At 37.9% G+C, this 22216-nt stretch overlaps 2 protein-coding genes across 4 annotated transcripts in view; one reads left to right on the forward strand and one right to left on the reverse strand.

Annotated features, from left to right (window-relative positions):
* Positions 1-12769, forward strand: part of ddah1 (dimethylarginine dimethylaminohydrolase 1) — a 75373-nt gene extending 62604 nt beyond the window's left edge. For all 3 annotated transcript variants that reach the window (XM_032525151.1, XM_032525149.1, XM_032525150.1), the window contains 3 exons: positions 939-1058; positions 6435-6578; positions 9428-12769. In XM_032525151.1, the coding sequence (XP_032381042.1) occupies positions 939-1058; positions 6435-6578; positions 9428-9544 (381 nt within the window). In that variant the 3' untranslated portion in view covers positions 9545-12769. The remainder of the gene's footprint in view (positions 1-938; positions 1059-6434; positions 6579-9427) is intronic.
* A 1162-nt stretch (positions 12770-13931) lies between these two features.
* mpl (MPL proto-oncogene, thrombopoietin receptor) overlaps positions 13932-22216 on the reverse strand; it is a 10008-nt gene continuing 1723 nt past the window's right edge. The window contains exons 4-12 of the mRNA XM_032525148.1: positions 21255-21412; positions 20111-20255; positions 19875-19989; positions 19384-19553; positions 16513-16655; positions 15863-16022; positions 15474-15555; positions 15112-15199; positions 13932-14837 (exon numbers count right to left, since the gene is read on the reverse strand). Of these exons, the coding sequence (XP_032381039.1) occupies positions 14373-14837; positions 15112-15199; positions 15474-15555; positions 15863-16022; positions 16513-16655; positions 19384-19553; positions 19875-19989; positions 20111-20255; positions 21255-21412 (1526 nt within the window). The 3' untranslated portion in view covers positions 13932-14372. The remainder of the gene's footprint in view (positions 14838-15111; positions 15200-15473; positions 15556-15862; positions 16023-16512; positions 16656-19383; positions 19554-19874; positions 19990-20110; positions 20256-21254; positions 21413-22216) is intronic.

Consider the following 22216-nt stretch of genomic DNA (forward strand, 5'->3'; position numbering starts at 1 on the left):
TATATATATATATATATGCACACAGCATATGTGTGTATGTATATGTGTGTATATATGTATAGATATACATACACACATATATATTATTTATTTATATATATATATACACACACACATAAGATGATACAAGCCTTTAATTATATTTTAAAGACACCTATGGTATTTTTATTTTCCCTGGTGTTTTGTTACACTGCAACATGTGGTATGGAACATCCTGCAGCCAGAGAACGCCTCTCCAATCAGGCTCCTACAAGTTGCTTGGTAATAACCCCATGAGCCCTGGGCTCAATCACATCATCTCCCAGACACTCCTGCTGTTTCTGCCCCTGAGCTACTCACTACTTCATTTTAAAAGCCACTTTAGACCCAGTTTAACGACCCTGCACACACCACCACAGTGCTCTTAGAATATTTTATGATTCAAAAAAACAAACATATACATACATATTACATAATTGTACTTACACTGACCGCAACACTTTGTTGTTGTTTTAAAGGACTGTGAAGAATTGTTACTGACAAAGGAAGACTTTCACTAAGTTGTCACACCTGTACAATCTAATCCTTTCTTTTTAGAAATATGATCTTATTTGGATTAATTACGAATACATATGTTTTCCAATAGTTGTAGAATATATGTGGAGCAATATTACCACAGTTTATGTAAAGGGTTATTATATTGATATACAGTATAAAACGTGTGTCTCTTTTTGTAACCTCAGTAGAAAGCCTCCTATTTAGATGTGTGATTGTGAGGCAACAGCATATCTGCAAATGAAGAGTATGACACCACAAACCGAAATCCCCAAAGTGATTCCTTCTCAACAGATTGACCCTAAAGAGAGCTGCCATTAGTTTAAATATTTTTTTTATTACCTGGTTCCGTCCTATCCATAATATTCAGTTTTCACTTCACCTAATTGGATTGTGTTTTGCAGGACTATGCTGTGTCGACCGTGCCTGTGCTGGAAGGGCTGCACCTGAAAAGCTTCTGCAGTATGGGAGGACCCGGCCTTATTGTTATCGGCTCCAGTGAACCAGCACAGAAAGCCCTCAAAGTATGGAGTTTGTGTATGTACGTGTTGTACAGTGCAGTAAACGCAAAGCATCATCCCATTGCTATGCTTCCCCCAGCTGTAGTCAAGGAAACCACTGAATCAATGTAGTGCCATTGTTTATATAACTGTGACGCACATGGACGCAGTTGATTTTTTTATTTTTTTTAGGTGACTCTTGGCTCAATGCTGTTGGTATTAGCAACCCAGCTCTTTTTTTTCCTCCCTTTCTGCAAAGTATTCACCAAGAATAACAATACAAGACAGGACATCACACGTGTTGATTCAGAGCAGACTCCCTTACTTACAACATGATTGCTGCTTCCCACTGCAAGCACATTGAGACCACCTGTCACCTTAATCCTTTCCTCATTAATTCATATTCTCAGCTAAGCTAAGGGGATTGCCCCTGGTGCTTACACTCCAGCTTCAATTACAAAGGTATTGTCCTTCCATTAAACAGCTTGAGCTCATTACCCCATAAAAGGCTTCTGAATTGATCGAGCTCCATTGCAACAATAGCCCTTAAACAATAAACCCAGGGGATGCTGAAGGACTCAACATGAACAAGAGGCAGTTTACACCCCGAAAGAGACAGATTGGTCGTTTTCACAAAGAAAGTAATAAATCTTAGCCCATCCCTCTGATGGAATTACCCTTAAAATTCCCACACATTAACACACAAGACTATATGCAAACTTTTCTCACGTCATGTCTGAAATACAGGGGAACATGTAATGGCATATTAACACAGCATAGACACATATGCTCAATGTTTAATTACATATGTATGAAGACTTACACACAAACACACCCTTGGCCTTGATAGGTCCTCCCTGGCAGGACTTTTCATTTGCCTCCTAGTGTGATATCTCCCCCTACTGGCCCAACCTTACTTAAGGTTACTTTAAGTCAAGTAAGAGCCTATTGGGTGGCAATTAAAACCAGACCAGCTGACAGCACATCTTAATAAAGCAAAATACTTGCGAGCAGCACAAGGTCAGACTTGTTGGTTTTGTATGGATGTTTTCTTAGCTTAGGTGTACAAAAAAAGAAGTCAAGAATGTATGGATAAACACATGCGCTAATTGATTATATGTTCCAGTGTTGACTCATTAAGATTCCTGCCTGTTTGATCACCCCAGTAATTAGCTACTGGAGTGAGGACACTTAATGACAGACTGCTCGCTTTCTAATTACGGCTTACGTCACCCTCTCTTGCGGCAATTAGCTCCTGTTTTAAAGGGCTTTTAACGACCCCAGATTTGTAATTAGGTAATGTTCTCTTTGTGAGGGGAGTGAGATCTCATGAATGGTGTTTTAATGATTTCAAAGTACTTGTTTTGGATGTGGATGCAGCTCGTATGGCAATGAGGCTCCTTTTCTGCGTACTTTTAGACAAAGACACTTTGTACAAATTAAAGTTGGAGCCGGTGTTTCTCTTTAGGGAGCTAGAATATTGCTGCTATGAAATAAACAGACAAGAGAGGAGACTCTGACCTGATTTAGAATAGAAGGTCTATAGCCTTTACTTACTCTATGTATATCTCACTGACATCTGACGCCGTTAGTTTTCACTCTGTTTTGCAGTGGCTCCGTTGGCTTCTTCTTTATCTGGGATGTGTGCTCAGAATGCGTATATATGAAGGCCAGGTGACTCCTGTCTGTGTTTAGCTCTCCCGTGGATGTGAAAACATGCTGACCGGATGGATTTCGTCATCCATCTGCCGCTGTCACTGCCATGGTTCACTTATGAAGTCATCATCCCAAAATACCGCCTTTTGTAAGAGGCTGCAGCACCCACTCCCTGTTATCTCACACACTAATTCCCTCCCTATAGGGGACTCTCAGGGCAGGCGCTAGCTCACCAGTCATCCCTTTACTCAGCCTTGTTTGATTCATGAGGTCATTACTCCGTACTGGTAAGGGTTTAAACTTTACCTCAAGGATGTATACACACTTGGGATAGATAATGAGGTGGCAACATGGTGAAGGTTGTAATCAAGATGAGTTGTGTTTGATGACCAAATCATACAAACATATACCAAAATATGAACATATTCTACTTGTATTCTACATGTTTTGATGAACGTTTAAATTTGATAAACCAATTGATGAGTCTATTGTTATATATGTTCATTGTCCTTCAGTTGTAGTGTTAGAGAGCAGTAGCTCATTCCACGCTTTAGATCTTTTAGATTCAGGTCTCTGAATTGTCGCCTTGTCTTTTCCTGAGACAATAATCAAACAAGATTAGTCCACAGCCACGCTACGACTGTACTGAGGTAAAAATAGTTTTGCTTTTGAGCTAAATGCTAGCATGCTAATACGCTCGCAACACTAACAAGGTGAAGTTTAGCAGGTATAGTGTTTATTCACTATCATATTTCAGCATGTTTGCATTCTAACATTAGCTCTAAACACTAATTACAGATTTGGCTGATGGGAATGTCATTGCAGTAGTTGTGGAGTTATATCAGTCTGACCTAAATGGTGGACAAACTGACCAACAGACATTGTCATGCCTGGAGTCACAGTGCTAGCGTGGCTACGAAAAAGGGATGAGCTTTGCAGCATGTATCATCGGGAATATGGCTTTTGAGCACTCTGTTCCTTGCCAATGATGTTAATGATTCCATGAGTCAGCTACAGAGTCAAAAGGCAGCAGCTGATAACATATCATATGTTACAGTGCAGGATCTCTGATTTGCTGCCTTGTTCAATGATAATATAACAAAATGTCATCTTCCATCGGATACCTGTCCAGAGTAAACTATGTGTCAAGGAGCAACAAAAAAATATTTATTGTACATCAACAGGAACCACTTTCAGTTTAATTTCCCCCTCCTAGTTTGAAGCGGCCCCAAGTAGGATTGGTCATGTACATGCTGCTGTTGTTCATCAGTGAAAAGACATGTCGTAAAACATTTAAAGGCTCCCCGGGAAGGATTAATACAATGAGCATTATAAATATTCATATCTGGGGCCAAAATACAGAGGATGGCCACTGTGGACGGCATCAGGTCCAGTAAATTGTCAGTGTTTTGGTAACTTGTCAAGATTGCCCAGGAGGGGAGTTTATTACCTTCCAGTAAATATTTTGTTTCAGCAGCTCTGACTGAGCACATTCTGCTGCCCAGTTACCACTCTGTGTATTAACTGGACCTCGGCCACTCTCCTGAAGTAAGTTGCTGCTGATTTGCTGTAACTTAATGCCTGGTCAAGGGCCAGGATGACAGTGTATAAGCCTTGGTTTTTCCATTTTCCTTAAACATTTGCACAAATCTGAGGCATATTACAGATGTCAGGCAGATGAACTAATGTAAGCAAAAGCGTCTGGAAGTACAAGCTAAGAATTGTTATAAAAAAACATACAGCAACCAACATAACCTGCCCTTGATTTTGTTTTTTAATTATGCCCTGAGATTTCAATAAATGAAGTCCTATTCAGTATTAAAAATAGATAGAAATAGTAATATTAATCTGACCAGTTGCACCCACTGACATGGAAGAGAGAACCAACTGTTCTTTTAGTCAGATGACTTTACTGGAGATTTAATTGCATTTCATGGATCACAACTTTACAAGAAGCTTGATGAAATCCTGCTGTAGGACATTTCCCTAGCACTCATTGTTTACATTGAGAAAATTAGATGTTTTAGAGACTGCGAGTGCAGCAGGAACTGTGATCTTTGGTGGAGTCGACGTTTGTTCTCCCCTCTGCCACTCTAAATCCCTCTGTGTGTGAGAGACAGTGTTGGCGGTCACGCACATGGACAGTGTTTTCATTTAGGGTTGCTGCAATCATCCAACACACCCACAAGTCACCTGGGAATGTGTCTGGTCTGGTTAAACACACACACCGACTTACAGTACGGTACACACTGCTTGTACTCCACCCTGCAGCGCTACACTCAGAAACAACAATATCAGCTCCTACTAAGTTATTTTTATGTATTGGGTTGTTAGCAGGGATTGTTAATTAACTTTTTATTCATCAAAAATGAGTTATGGCTAGTCAGTTGTGGTATACAGGTGTTATTCATGATTTCCCTTTTTTATTCTTTGTTTTTAACGTTGTTGGAGAAAAACTTTCATTACTGTGTTGGCTTTGCCAAGTATTTCCCAGAGATCCCTTATTTAAAAAGGGTCTAGTCTTTTTCCTTGGGTTTTTTATTTAATGATTTGATTTACTGTTTATACTAACCTCACGATTGTTGTTCTGTTTATTCCAACCAAGCTCTATTGCTGCTACCAGAGTAGATTTTCACAGGAAGGACCTAATAGAGTACTTAGAACAGGACATTCGTTTACATGACAATAGCTCATTTCTTTCAGGGTGTAAGACGTGTGAGTGCATTCATCCTATTATGCAAGTAATATAATGTGAAGGAATCCATATCTCTATATAACTCACAAAGGAAAAAAGGCCTTTCCCGTCTCAGTAAACACCCTGACCGTCCCTATACTACATCCAGGCAGTGGGAAGTAAAAAAAAAATGAAATCATATTTAGTCACAAAGCCTGTTGCGCTCACCTAGCTCATATTTTCCTCCGTTTGTAGTGTGTCATCACATTAGCTCACAGCCGCTCTTCCAAACCTATGTACGTGTCAAGGAAGACGTTTTACATTTTGGATTCACTGTGTTCCCATACGTGTGCGTGGCTCTTGGTAATTAATTATCCTAATCTGCAAAATTTACATTCCTTTTTTCATAATTTTAAATTTTATAGTGACCTTTTTGACTCCTTATCTTAAGCAAACAGCCGACTAACCATGCCAGTGATTTAAAGATGGTGACCAAAGGAGTAGTAGAAAAGCACAAAGCAAAGAAGGTCTGTATCTGGTGAAAATCTCACTTCTCAAAATACCTTTTCTGAATGTTGACCCTTTGAAATTTGGTTTTAACTCCCTTTCCACCTCCCTTCCCCTTCTCGTCTCTGAGGTATCCGTCCACAGATGTTCTGCTCATAAACATTAAGAGGCACCTGCCTTTCCTCTGGTCATAACATCCTCACCCCCTGACTTCCACTTGGCAACATGGGCGACTTCTCAGCCTCTCTCCCCCCGCCGCCTGTCCCACCTTCACCTCCTTCAGATTACATAAATAACATGACATCTGCTGAGAAAGAATGTCTGTCTGCTCCTGTGTTCTCCATTAAGGCCCCCCAGGCCCTGAGAGTGGTTTGGCAAGCAGAAAGACGTGGTGCAGCCTTTGGTATTGTAGTCTTGCTTAAGACTCAAAGTAAAGTGCCTGATAGTCTGGATAACTGATGATTTCTATCCGTCTCTCTGAAAGTCATGTGCATTATCGACAGCCTGCCGTTTGTTTACCTTAAAGTCTATTTTCTGTCTGTCTTTTATCTGTGTGGGTGTAGATCATGCAGCAAATGAGTGACCATCGCTATGACAAACTGACAGTGCCTGATGACCTTGCTGCCAACTGCATCTACATGAACCTACCTAATAAGGGACATGTGCTTCTGCACCCCACAGCAGAGGAGTTTCCAGAGAGTGCGAAGGTAATGCTCACCTCATTTCCCATCCACGCACAGTAACTTTATCCCACACACACAATCACACATTGATTTACAATCGTAAGGTTACATTTTTGGGAGGAAGAAACAACGACAGGACAACCAGACTGGTTTAGGGGCTTAAATTTAAAGAGCACTTGCCTTTGTTGCTGGCCATCCTGTCCAGCCCTTGAGATAAACAAGTGGCTGGAGAGGGAAAGCCTGCAGAATCTACAGTATGTGGTTGTTTTACAGAGCCCTCCGCAGGTCAACCACAGCCAGCACTGTGTTTTTATAACAAAGGAACTTGCATTTTTATGAGAAGTGACCTTCTGTGGACATGATTCAAACCACAGACTAGGAGCCAGAGACATTGGGTGCTTTTCCCCCCTTTAGAACTTGAGTTTATCATCAGAGTTAAAGTTGCTGAACTTAATATTTTAACAGATCAAAAGAAAGCAGTCATTCATCATGTCAAACACTTTACTGTTTGGTCTCATCACTCTCATCAGTGACTGATAAACCCCAATGTTTGCATCCTGCCCAACAAAAAATAGCAGTTGTTGGAGAAAAAACCAGAGCTAAAAGGGACATGAACACAATCACAACTACAAATAAATATCCTCCATATCTGCCGGATGTGTAAATAAGCCACTGTTTAACACATTCACCATATCAACTAAATAAGGCAATATTGTAATATTGTAATATTGTAATATATTGTAATATATTATACTACAAATAATTTTTGTAGTATTTACAGCTTGTTGAAGTTGCCTAGATTGTTTTTATTGAATGCAGGTTAAAGTATGTTAAATTATTTCCATTTAAAATTACAAAATTTGTGGATGGAACTTGAACTTGAACTATTTCTTTACCCCTTTCTACACCTAAAACTACTTATTTGGGGTGTCTCACCGTGAATCACATGTTATTGTCTCACTTTGTCTGTCGGGGTTTGGAAAGGCTGAGCAGTAGCCGTGTTATTTAGATCCTTTGGGGTCACTCCAAATCACAAGTCAAAAGGATTCTCACATGATCGAACCCAGCACCCTACAATCTGTTGAGACAGTGCTCAGACCTCAAAATGTACTCTGTGGTTAAAACCCCCACCTCCGCCAGCTATTTTTAGAGGGAAGAATTCACAAAATTATACGTCTTTGGACTTACATCCATGGCAAAGGCTTAGTTTTTTTCCAGGAAGATTAACTGAGGGAATTCAACTTGAGCATAATAAAAATCTATTTGTGTATCTTGTGCTTCCTGCTTTGGAAGCACCTTTTAACCTCTTAAAAGACCATTTGGAGCAATATTTGAGGAATTTATGTATGTTCCATGATCCTGATTCTTTCATCAGTGTCAAACCCACCAGAAATTGGCGTGGAACCAATTGTTGGCCCAAACCTGTGTTTAGGAATTGTAGCTTAAAGAAAGGGAAAAACATATGAATTGCACATACTTGAGAGTTGCATTGCTATACAGTAAGTCTACAGTTGGTTCATGTTTTCCAAGGGAACTTGTTGCTTGTTCCTCCAATGAGCTGTGGAGATTTCGCAGTACAGTTCCAGACACTTTGCAAGACTTCTGCTTTCTAACTCTAAACATTGTCTGTCCTCACCGGCCTATTTTTAGTTTGCTCATGACGTTACATAAGATTTCCACATTAACAAAGGCAGGGGGTCATGAGAGAGGATTGGTGGGGGTCGGAGTGGGTGGAGACGAAGCATCTTTAATGGTCAGCAGTGGCGACAGCTCTGGAGGGCTCTGTTTGGAGATAAAGAAAAAACAGACAAAAGGCCCTGTGAAATATAGCAGCTCCTACTGTTTGGGACCATGCCACCCAACATTTAAATATCAACCGATGCAGTGAGAACTCAGCTGGAAATGTAAAATAAAAATAAAAACATTGGAGGTGGAGATGCTATAAACAGCAGGGGAGATAGTGGGGTTGTTTTGGTGTCACAGAAGAGTAAGGTGGTGCAGTGCCATTTTCTAAAATGATTTAATCAGGGCCCTGACCGGTACTCCTGCCCACATTACACAAAATGTCTTGGATAGAGAAGAATCAATTTTAATAAGCCACATGAGTGCGGCGTCTTTAAACATGGCCTTTAGGTCACCAGCGGCTTCGTCAGCCATATTGCATCATTAGATAAGAATTTGTTTAGCTGGTCCCTCTGGCTGTGCTGCAAGGCCTCGCTCAGTATCACAGCAGGGTTAAAGTGAGAGTTTAAAGAGAAAAATATCCTGGTTTGGAAGTCTGGTAGGAAAACACTGGTTTTTCTTCTGGAAAATGTCCACAGGGTGACACACTACTTTACAAGGGTCTTTTGAGAATGGCGTAATAGTTCTCACTCCCATCTTTTTTTAATATTTTGCCGCAAGAACAGGAAACCTTCCTAAATGCTTGTTCTCCTACTTCACATTTTGTGTCTCTCTGCAGGGCTTTTATATCACAGAACATTACGAGTTGACAAGTAGAGTAAACAAACTCAAGTGTTGCACAACTTCACCCTTTCAGTTTAACTACTGCCAACTGAGCTGTGCTTTAGCCTTTTCCAAAGGGCTTGTTGTATTGCTGGCTGGTCAATACATGTTACACTAGATGTGGTACCCAAGGGCAGAGTCGTAAGGCAACACAGGAAAAGCTGTTGCTATGACAATATCTATTTTTTTTGTAGGTAGAAGGGCAGGTTCTTCATTCCCAAATATAGGATTAAAACATGCTTTTCCAATGATATTTGGCTGAACATGGTCTTCTAAATTTCAGTTGACATACTTTAATAATAGCCTTTGATAATATGTGAGTCTAAAAGATCAGAATGTTAGTTTTTCCAATGACGTGTGTCCCGCAGGTGTTTGAGAAGTTAAAGGACCACATGCTGATCCCGGTGTCCAACATGGAGAAGGTCAAAGTGGATGGAGCTCTCACATGCTGCTCTGTTCTCATCAACAAGAAGGCCAACATCTGAGCCCTCACCAGGAAGTCTCTCATTGCATGGTAACCTAGCGGAGCCGGTATCCAATCACCAAGGATCCTGAGGTTTAGCAAAACTATCTTGGTACTTAGAGAAAAGATAGGCAAGTTTGTTGTTGCTGAGGGACAAAGAAATATAAATTATACTAAGTCATCTGCCCCCCCCCCCCCCCCCCCCCCCCCCCCCCGATGATGATGACTTTCATTACTAAAGATGACTTTAATGACATTAAACATTCTTAAAAAGTGTGTGTATAATTCAATTGACATAAAACACAATTAGTGTTAGGATGTCTCTGTAGGAATTAGGATAGTACTTGAAATGAGTCTTACTTTGCTCATGATTTGGATATTTTGTAACATTTATAAAAAGATGAAAACAAGGCAAAAGAACAAGCTAGCTGGTTAGAAAATGGGTCACATATTCTCCCCATGTTAAGCCATATATGTCGTTGACAGTATTTGCAACTGTTGACAAACTATTACAATTTGAATCCATCTGATCCCGGATCAGAAGAGTAGTTGACTTTGTGCAATGTTGAGGCCCCCCCCCCCCTTTGAACCTGCAGAGCCCACTACTGTCTAGACCAAACCTAGCTTACACTGTTTGATAGTCCCAACCCTTTAAGAGAACCACACAGAACAGAGCACTGGACCAACAAAACCAGATGGAACTGTCTGATGAATTGTTTTTGTTGCCATTGAAAAGTGCAGTCTTACCAACATTACACTGCAGATTTATGAATTACATAACTAACAGACATCTGCAGTGGAAAATGTTTACAGTTGTTTTATACTGATTACATTCAGCATTTTAACTGTGATTTAATTGTGTGTGTTTGGTTATATAATGTAATTAGGACTCAGTTTGTAAATTTTATTCTTATTTTTCAAAAACTGTATTTTTGAGCAAGATGGAGAAAATAAATCCTGCTATTGCTTTAATATGGCAAAGGTTATATTACTGCTGTTCTTTTTTGTTTGTTTTTTACAGTTGGTGCTGAGTAAATTTAACAACCGTACAGTATTTCAAAACCACAGACACACAATTCTGTGTTTTATAAAATGCATGGCCATTTATCTAATGAGTTGTTTTAATTTCTCATATTGAAAATACAGTTCTTGAAAATCCTTCTGGAGATATGAGCTTTCTGTATGATCACAGTGTTATGCTGATTTTATGATTAACATGAATTCTGCCATTGATGCCTGAGGTTCTCTTACTTTTCATGGCTATTATTTACTTATCAGTATTGACAGATCTCAATAATGGCCACCAGCTAGAGGAGCTAATAGTAGCCTGTGAATTTATTAAGGACAATTTGCTGCCATTTTGTTAAGCAAGTTGGCGTCCGTTCTGGTGAGCCTTTGTTCAGATTCATGTGGTGATGCAAATTTCTTAATCTGTCCCAAAATTGTAGAGAACAGAAGTAGTTTTCTCACTCCATTGGTTCTGTCTCTGTTGTTGATTACACTGTTTCTTTTATTTCCTGTCAGGCAGTTTTCACACGAAAAGTGACTCAGAGCATGCTGTGAAACTGATGTCTGTTCCACTAAATCCAATAGCACCAAATGTGACTGCAGTGAGAGAGTTTGCACTCAGCATGCAGAACAAGCTAACTGTTTGGTGTGTTTCCATGTGAGTTCACCATGGTAGCTGCAAACAGGAGTTTAAAGTATGCTGATGAGTTCTGTTTTGGTGGCCTTATCTCTGTTGATGCTAAACTCATGTTTGAGTTCTGTACATATGACAATATAGTGTATGTAAACATGTATACTGTACGTACACTAAATGTACACGTTAAAGCCCATCACATGTGAAACCACGTATATTCTCAATGTGATTGTAAGTGAAAGTTGAGGAAATGACATCAGGAGGTGATTCAATGATTCAACCTCCCTCTGTTGACGTTTGTGTAAGGGCAAGTGGGCAGTGATGAAACATGGAAAGAATTCCTGTTGGGAGGAGAGGCTTGTGCACCAGTAAACACTGACTCTTAAACTTTCTCTGTCTTTCTGTCTCACTCTCTCCTACCCTCTGCTATTGCCTCATCTGGACGAGCTCTCTAATTTATGGCGATGATATCATACAGTCTGGCGAACACTATAGATGTGATGGCCTGCCGTTAAAGTGTGACACTAGTAGTATATTTTACAGAGGCGGCTGGCTAGATGCAGGGTGATAGCATAGTTGCAGAGCATCCAGTTCTGATTCTCATGCACTTACCTCTAAAGGCCAGGCAGGACCAGTCATACACAGTCTGGTCAGTATAATGTCAACCAGGGTTAAGAGTTAGCACCATTTACTTGCTAAATTCAGGTAAATATGCAAGTGGCTGGTAGTTTGCTTCACTCACCAGCCAAAACAACTGTAATCTATAGGGTTGAGTGTTGTTTCGATTTGCACGATTCTGATTCTAATTCTGATTCCTCCTTTTTGATTCCGCTTCTTATCAACTCTAGATTCGGATTCTCTGAGGGGTGGAGCTGAAACAGGTCACATGCTTATTTCGCAGATAAGAGGAAAACATTATTTTAATTCAATGGCGATTTGCAGTTTTACATTTTAACGTAAAATAAAGCCACACCGCTTACTGTTCTCCTGCTGCAACACAACAAGTGCTTGGAAGTACAGGGCCATATATACTATAATCAAAACTTGCATGTGTAAAATTTGGAACCAATGTTCCCAATTCAAACCAAATTTTCCAAACAATTCCAATAAAAAAGAATTTAAAAAATTGAAATTGTCATTTTTAGAAATGATTCCAAATTAGAACAGTTTCTCTATGCCCAACCCCAGTAATCTACGAATTGATGAAAAATGATTACTTGCCATTTAGCTGGTGGATGGGAAAGTTAATTTTGAACCCTGAGTGTCAACCATTAGATTTTTTATTGCTCCAAATCACCCACTGGTTGGACAGCTCTGGTGAACTATAACCTTTTCCTATACTGATTTACAATCAAAACACTTAGTACATTTTGAGCTCTTTGCTGGCAAGGTTGTCTGTGAATAACTGCTTCTAAAAAAAGTGTCCTGACTTTGTTATCCTCTGACTAATCCCCTCACTCATCACAGTAGTCATGATGTGTTTGCCCTTGTTCCAACTGAGGGCTCTTAAATTTCCTAAGAGTTGTGAGTAATACTTATTTGAGTCATAAATTGAGCCTTTTTTGTGTTGTGCCTACTTTCTGTAATAAATTAACCTTGCATTCAGCTGTGTTGTGCTGCTTTTTGGATTTTTTTTAATTCATGTTACAACTACAACTGTCATGTCATGATTATTAATTTCATATTCATGCTTTTGACATTATATCAGGCATAACCCTCAAGGACAGTCTTGGTACAGATTATATTGCTTTATCAGGTGAAATGAAATACAAAGCAGAAGCTGGGCCATTTTCAGTGGTGTAGAATATTTGGCTTTGCCTCAGTAAGGACCCGCTGTGACAACAGAGACGACCCCTCTGCCCGTTGATCTCTGCTACCATCTAGCGACACCAAACATGTAAGGCAGACTAAAATGAGGTTTGTGTCTAGCACTAAACAGTGCAGTTGCACCTATAATTGTGTCTCCTATAATAGTTGTAGTATACCCCATAAATGTCCAAATGGTGCCTTCACAGGAAATCCAAATAGAAGAAAAACAACTTTTAATGTTTATTGCCAGAAATACAAACCCTCAAGTTCCAATGTAATGCAAAATTAACTGAAAGCTGTTGCTCAACTTCTTTCGAAATCCTCATCTCTAATGATGTCAGCCTCCTCAAACTCAAGTGGATTTTTGTAGGAACCTTCAACTCAAAGAAATCCAGATGAAATATTTACAGTATAAATAAGTATAAAACAAACAATTGCAATTAAAAGGGTCTGATAGAAGCAATCCCAATGGTTATTCAAATGCAGAATAGATGAATAATACGTAAATATACAAAATTGAATCATATGAACTGCAAGTAGACGAAAAACAGATTTGAATGTTTATTGCTGGAAATACAAACTCTTAGTTCCAAAGTAATGCAAAATGAACTAAAAGCTGTTGCTCAACTTCTTTTGTCAACATCATCTCTGAGAACGTGTCAGCGTCCTCAAACTCAAGTGGATTTCTGAGGAACCTTTTCAACTTTAAGAAATCCAGACAAAATATGTACAGTATAAATGAGTATGAAACAAACAATTGCAATGAAGAAAAAATCTGACAAAATCTAGCCCAGTGGTTATTCAAATGCAGAATAGAAGAATAGTATGGAAATATAAAAAAAAAAAATGAAGTCATGTAAACTGTAACACAAAGTTGCATTCAAATGCTCAATTGAAAAACAAAAAAACTCAAAACTCATCTTGTGTTATAGTTCCAATTCCTGATGGCAACTTTTTCTCCTTTCACTTTTTTCTGACATTGTTCGTTAGAAAATATCTTGTGATCTACCGTTCCCTCTAGTGGACATATAAAGACACAGCAGTATTATATACAATTACAAACATAAAAGCGTTGAATAATATAGGATGCCCAAATTTCTTTCAACAGTCATAGAAACGTTATACTCTTGTTTACAAATGCTGATTTGTCCACCTAGGTAGTTTATGTACAGATATGTGGTGGCATTTCAGCTCAAAAGAACAGTAGATTGAGAGAAATGATGAAAAAGACAATGCCATGATCAGAACTAACTCCCATTATACTGTGAATACATGGAAACATGTCTTTGTTAATATTCAAAAACAGGTTGAACTAACCCTTGAGTTCTTATTTCAACAAGAAAGTGTGTACATCTAATCTGCACCAGTGGAAACAAAGTACACTTGTCATACTGTACATTTAAATACAGGGGAAATTAGTATAGAGGTTGCCTTGCCCCCTTGCAACGGGGACCTTCGAGTCGAATCTGTCTGCAGGCTCAGCCAGAGGCAAGTAGGAATGATTCAGGAAGTCACTGCCTAAGCAGGATGGGGTTAAGGCTGAGCCATCAGTGCAGGAGCCAAGACATGTTTGGACGAGCGCATTACTCTCCCCCTGGCCTCCTTTCTCTCCAACTTCCTTGTAGACATACTTGTTTCCTTTTGGACAAAGGAGGACACAGTCTTTGTTCAGAGTAACATAGTCTGGAAAGACTTTAGTCCCACAGCTTCCATCTACCTGTTCTCTGTGGCGTCTCTCTGGTGACAGGAGCTGGGTGAATCCCTCTGATGGCTTCCCCAATCCTGAAACCTCATCTTCAGATAAGATCTCCATCACAGATGAAGTAATTTCTTCAGGGCATTGCTTTGCGGTTATTGGAGGATTCTGTAGTGTGAGCAAAGAGTGGTTGAGTTTTTAACACTTTGGAATTGACTGTAAACTACAGTACCACTCTGAATTGATGTTGTATCACTTGTGTTTAACTTAATTCCTGTTTAATATCTAAATCTATATATGTTTATAAATAAAAATCTATATATACCTGCATTAGTTATAGTGCATCTACTTGGCTCATATCAGTCATGGCCAAAATCTATTACTGTGGGGAAATAACTGTTTTCCCACAGTATAAGTTTTGTGTACAGGATAAATAATTTACCCATCTCTGCCCGTTGATCTCTGTCAGAAAACCTTGTAGGACTTTGTCAAGGTTGGGCACCGGCGGCCAAACATACAGCTTGAGCTTACTAGAAAAACAGACATGAAAATGGTGTCTTCAAACAATGTGGAATATCATTCAAGGAATTGGTTAAACTTTTTGGACATTAAGAGTAGTAGAAATTATTTTTTGAATACAAAACATTTTGTGAGAAAATGTGTTAGGAGTGATTGTACAGTACATTTTGTCCATTTAAAAAGAAATGGAGGGAATTATCACGTATTTTAAGGGTTTCTTTTTTATCTACTGTATGTAACCCTAAAAATTGGCTGATTACAAACCAAATGAGTTGTAAAACCCACCTGAGATACTTTGGAAATAAGCAGATGAGGATGATGGCAATTATCAGCATCGAGACAGGGATACACACCCAGAGCAACGTGTCTGTAACGGTAATTTAACGGTAGGTTTCATTAAATAGAGTAACAAAGGACTGCATTTCATTGGTCTACAATGGTTATAGTTAATATATCAAGGCAAACAGTGCATTTTATATACTACTACAATTGTTATTACACAACCAAATTTAGATAAACTTGTCGTTAAAGTTCTTACAAAATTACAAACTAAGAATTTGCTGCTGCATTGCATTTAGTGCAGCTTTGGTTGGGATTTTTATACAAACCAATGGGGATTACTAAATAAATAGTTATATTTACACTGACTTCTGTCAGGTTCTGTGGGAGCTTACCTATGTCAGTGGGGTTGTTACCAGTCAGCACATCGGACCAGTCACTCCAGTGTCCTGAGTAAATGGAACTAGTAGGTTTAGCTCTGACTTTGACATAGTACGAGCTACCTGCTGGAACGTCGAGACAACTGCCGGTCTCAGGACCCTTTAGGGACACCGTCTGGGGACAGAGAAGGTTGATTTGACATCTAATATTAAGATAATAATATTAAGTACTTCTCCTGCGTTCTCACACCATAGTTTTTACACTTACCTTGAAATATATTCATATTCCCTCGCATACTGCTTTTCAATGCAATTGTTTTCCATTCCCCTAACACTGTTGCATTTGCACAAAAATATTTTGCAAATCCTCAAATTTTTTTCAAATTAAACAAATTAATTAAACACAGTGTAAAACTAATATTATGGATCATCTTCCTCATTTTTTTGTTTTTAATGTGTCACTGTTTAAAATTGAATATTCCCTTTGTTTGGTGTCTGCTGGCGGTAATATCAAGAATGTGATCCTCTGCTGTAGCACAACCACCCATAGCCATCTTTTGTCTACCACCAAAATGTATGCCGTCATAATGATTCTGAAGATACTATATTAACGTAAAAATTGTAAACACATTACAAGTTTAGTAATGTGAAAAAGGACATCTTACCATCCACGATTCAGCCCCTCTGGTCTTGTAGCTGACTTCATACTGCAGGTGTGCCGACAGAGACAAAAGAGGAGCTTTCCATTTCAAGCAGAACTTGTCTTTCTCCAGTGCTCCTCTCAGATGACATGGTGGGGAAGTTTTGACTAATAACACAAAGCACAAACAATTTATCAGTAGAAAAAGTCACAGAACTACACTTCCTCTGAGGCCTGATGGAATAAGGTAAGAAGTAAAAAGAGAGGTAGATATTTAGCTCTGGCTACTACAATAACTATAAAATGCAGTCTGCCACAATTAATATAGTAATGTAGGTATTCTGGAGAGATTAGCTACATAGATCTATAGCTGTCCAGGTGAACTTTCTAAGAATACCATGTTTATGACTCCTTGTGTATTACGAACAGAGTTACTTCCAGTCATAGTATAGTATGTTGGAAAAAGTAATTAAAAAGGCATAATACATTTTGTCGAAAAAGTGATTAAAAAAAAGTCATGTTATAGTATGTCCAAAAAAGTAAATAAAAAGTCATAGTATAGTGTATTGGAAAAAAGTCATAAAAAAAAATCGTACAGTATGTCGAAAAAGGTCATGAGTAAACAATGTAGTAAGCTATGTGGAAAAAAGTATAGTATGTCAACAAGTCGTATAAAAGTGATAAAAAAGTAATAGTGAAGTATGTTGGAAAAAAGTTATAAAAAGTAAGTATTGTATGTTTAAAAAGTAATGAAAAAGTCATGGTATGGTTTGTCAAAAAATCATGAAAAAGACACGCTACAGGAGGCTATGTGGGAAAAGTCAAAGCATAATATCTCGAAAGTCATATTAACGTCATAGTATGGTAAATCAAAAAAAGTATTTAAAAAGTCATAGTATAGTGTATCGGAAAAAGTCATGAGAAAATCATGGTACAGTATGTGAAAAAAAGTCATGAGTATACATAGTGTAGTAAGCTATGTGGAAAAAAGTATAGTATGTCAACAAGTCATATAAAAGTGATAGAATAGTACACAAAAAAATGATAAAAAAGTAATACTGAAGTATGTGGGGAAAAAGTCATAAAAAGTAAGTATTGTATGTTTAAAAAGTAATGAAAAAGTCATGGTATGGTTTGTCAAAAAATCATGAAAAAGACACGCTACAGGAGGCTATGTGGGAAATGTCAAAGCATAGTATCTTGAAAGTCATATTAACGCCATAGTATGGTATGTCAAAAAAAGTAATTAAAAAGTCATAGTATAGTAGGCTAATTGGAAAACAGTCAAAGTAAAGTATATTGAAAAGTCATATAAAAGTTACAGTATAGTATATAAAAAAAAACATAGTATAGTATGTCTAAGAAAGTAATAAAAACTCATAGTATAGCACGTCAAAGTCATAAAAAAATCATGGTATAGAACAGCATGTCGGAAAAAAGTAATCACAAAGTCATAATAAATGTTGTACCAAAACGTGATAAAAAAGTCACAGTGTAGAATATTGAAAAAAGTCAAAGTATAGTATGTCAAAAAAGTGATAAAACGTCATAAAAAAGTCATAGTATAGTATGTCGGAAAAAAGTAAAAAAGAAAGTCATGGGACAGTATGTTGAAAAAAGTCATGAATAAAACGTAGTTTAGTAGGCTATGTGAAAAAAAAAGTCAAAGTATAGTATGTCGAAAAGTTATATAAAAGTCATGGAATAGGACATAAAAAGTGATAAAGGTCATAGTATGGTATGTAGAAAAGTCATTTAAAAGTCTTGGTATAGTATGTCGGAAAAAAGTTATAAAAATAGTCATGGTATAGTGTGTAAGTCATATAGAAGTCATAGTAGTGTATATGAAAAAATCATAGTATAGTATAGTATAGTAATATTCATAGTAAGGTACATAAAAAAAAAAGGTCCAGCCAGAACTGGTAATCAAACCTGGCTCAGAGTCTGCATTGCCTACACGCTGGTGGTAGTTGATGCGGTGCTTACTACTGAGCCACTGTGCCACCCAAGAACATGTCAAAAACACTCGTAGCATAGAATGTAGAAAAAAATAAACAATACGTTGTATCAATATAATGATCCCGCCGTAAGCACAATAAAGTATTTTCGAACATATTGATATATAATTTGCGTAGACAAAGTTAAAAAATGTGGTTGTATCAGCGTTTTGAACAACTGGCACTCTGTGCTTTCGCCAGAAATGTTGAGGATGTTTAACAGTGGCTGTCGATGAAGGAATATTTGTGGCTCTTGTCATCTGGCGGCTCACTGAGCCAAAATTATAATAAGTATGACTTTTTTATTGCTTAAATTGGCTAAAAGTAGACAAGTGCATCTACGTGTTGAGGTATTAATGGTGTATGAGAAGTCCGAATTGTGGCCGTGAGAGCAAGTTAAAGAGAAAGACAATGTTCTCTTTCCTCTGCAGTGTAGCTGTCACATCACAAACACCATGCAGCCTTTAAAATTCAGAAAAAAACTAAAGAAGCACTAAACTTAAACAGTGATAACAAAAAACTGTTAAAGATGTAAAAAACAATGAATAATGTTGCAACAGGTTTTGAGAGGTTTTGTGAGTAGTTTAAAGTCTGACTGACTTCTGTAGGTGAAAGTATGTAAGAGGAGTAGCATTTAGAAATGGAAATCCTGAAGAGGATATGTAGACTGCTCTATTGACTTTTCAAAATCAACAGGAAAAATCTTAATGTTTTAAAAACTATAACTGGTGGAGAAAAGTTGAATACAAGCCAAAATGTCCTTAAAGAGCAGAACATTTTGATATTTGAGTGTTTTTTGTAGCTGAAAGTACACAGAAGTAGTGACCATGAATTGCATCAGCATTCACACAAATACAGACAGCACATCCAAAAGTAACAAAGAAACAAAAATCAGTTACTGCTGTTGTTGAGAGTGAACTCTTGAGTGTAGAAGGTTCTGCCAAGTGGAGTTGAAGTGCCGGTGAGCTTGACCCTGACTTTTCTGAACGTGTCTCCCCGGAAACGACACAGTTCAGTCAAGTCCCTGTCAGCGAGACACTCGGTCCATTCTGTCCAGCCCAAAGCTTCACTGTAATATCATCACAACCAAACAAAGTCATCTTCAGTTGTGTATTTAGGGGCTGTAACCCAAAGAACCAAACATGTTGTTTGTTTTCTCACATTTTAAAATGTGAAATGAAAGGAATAATGAACAAAAGAAGAGATGGCTAACATAATAGCTAGCCACATTATTCAGTTGTTGCTTAAAGTAAGGAATTGTGTACTGTTGTGTGTTCACTGTGAAGGATGTCATCAAAAACAACTTGGTATTCAGCTAAAACATACTGTTACATTAGCATAAAGGGATGTGAAGACTTTAATTTATCAATGATGGAATTAAGTAATGTACCTTAAACCCATTTTGTGGAAAAGTTTGTACTCATTCTCTTTACTATATCTGTTTCCATTCCACTGACAACTGATATTTTGAAGATCCGATGTGTAGCACTCTAGTAAAATGTCACCTGAAAAAAAAGAATGTCTCCTTTAAATATTGCATTTGTGAAAGAAAGGGATGAGAGGCTGTGCTGTAGATAACAACTGCATCCACTCAGATATTCACATCCTTTTCTCATTTAGACACACCTGCACTTTGGGGGACCACGGCTCGCACGGGGTGTGACCAGCTGCTCCAGTGTCCTGCATTTGGATTTAAGGCATATTTCACAGCTACCCTGACCTCAACCTCCTCCCCTGGTTCCAGGGAGTCTAGTATGTCGCCCACCTTCGCCTGTAGAAATCACAAACATCATAGATTTTACAATATTATTCCTCAAACTTTTTCCGCCAAGTGTACTGACCAATTCAGGCCTACAGTTAAAAGACGGTCATGAATGATAATCAATGAGCAAAAATCACAAAGAATATAGGCTTCGACAAATACGAATACACTATTAAAAATGTAATAAACACGTCAGTGATGTTTTATTAATCAATTAATGCATTTTGTTTTACAACCAACACATTAACTCAGCCCCAAAATAAATAAAGGCAGTACAAGATTTATGACTCATAGATATAACAGATTCCATCAATTAGATAAGATAACATAAGATGAGATAAGCCTTATTGTCTCCCATAGGAGAAATTTGTCATGGGCATTCAAGAGAAGCAAATGGCAACACGTGCATACACACACACACACACACACACACACACACACACACACACACACACACACACACACACACACACACAATAAGCATACAGTTAACTTACACAGAATATAATCATACATTAGCTCATCTCTTATCTTTACAGAAGAACAGAAGAGAACCCACAGCACAACGCATGCAGTAGTCAATAACTTCTGCATTGCACAATGCCCAATTGCATACTACCAAATCAAATTTTACATAGCATATACGGCTATGTAAATTATTAAATTAATTATATAATATATACAATTAGTGTTATAAATAATTCTGTTATTTAAATAATTTAAATAAAATCTCAAAACAAATGCTTTATACTTTATGATATAACAGAGCAAAGCTCTATTTAGTTTACCACCAATCTGTTGACAAAATACACACATTTTTAGTGTTTAAGTTAGTTACTCAGAAGTTTATGTAAATTTAGTTTTAATTTCTTTTATCAACAACAAAAATAAAAAATCCTAACTTGTGTGCTGGGCAAATTATACAAAACCTGTCTTTATGCTCATAGTATGATTTCAGAAACATTTTAGAAACATATGGATTTACTGAAGAGTTGTGTGTATATGTACCTCTTTTATCATCTCTCCCAGCCTTTTGGAAAAGTATCGAATTCTGTACATCATATAATCTTTCCAGTATTTTGAAACATTTGTGTACCATGAAACCTGCAGCTGTCCTGCTTGGCCATTTTGGTGTAAAGACACACTGTAGGGGGGATCCAGGAGAACTAGAGACAAAAAGGGGAACAAAACAATTAGGCAGATCATATTACACAATCCATTGAAAACAAGTCACTGGTGTTTAGGCAACAGATTGGCAGGACCCCGGTCTTTCTTGCATGACCATATTGCCAAGAAACCTTAGCAACGACTTAAGACACACTGGAGGGACTGAAGTCTACCCCTGCTAGGACCCCCCTGGGGATACCCATGATCACCTAACCTTGCTTGTCATGTTGGCTGTTTTCCATTTAGCTAGAATGCGTCTCTTCCTTGGATAGTTGGCCATCCAAACCAGGATGCAAGAGACAGATGCATGATGGAAAAATTGTGTACACTCAATGGAAACGCCTCGTTAACTGACGTGAGCCTGCATTTAAAACACTGAAACAATTGCAATTGGTCTGTAAAAGGTTACGAGTGCTGTAGATCTGCTTTTTTGAGGGTAAGACTGGGAATATAATATTTAGACCCCATTTATTTTCATTAATGATGCGCTTGGTAAAAAAAGAAGATCAAACAATAGCAAGCCTTTTCAAACCGTAAAGTTTAAAAAAAGTAACACATTTCTATTTTCATAATTCATCCATCATTTGAATTATACACACGTTTGTGGATTTGGAGGATGGAGATGGGACTTCTGTTGAGAAGAATTCTGCTCTCATGGTACAGGATAATCCTCAAATAGAAATAACTGTATGAACAGTTGATTTGAATTGCCTTTTCTTCCATATAAAAAAAGCACTAATCATATACTTAGAATGTTTATGCAGAACATCAGAGAGCTCACCACATACCCTCTGTTCAAAAAA

This window comes from Etheostoma spectabile, chromosome 9, assembly GCF_008692095.1.
Source record: "Etheostoma spectabile isolate EspeVRDwgs_2016 chromosome 9, UIUC_Espe_1.0, whole genome shotgun sequence".
NCBI lineage: Eukaryota > Metazoa > Chordata > Actinopteri > Perciformes > Percidae > Etheostoma > Etheostoma spectabile.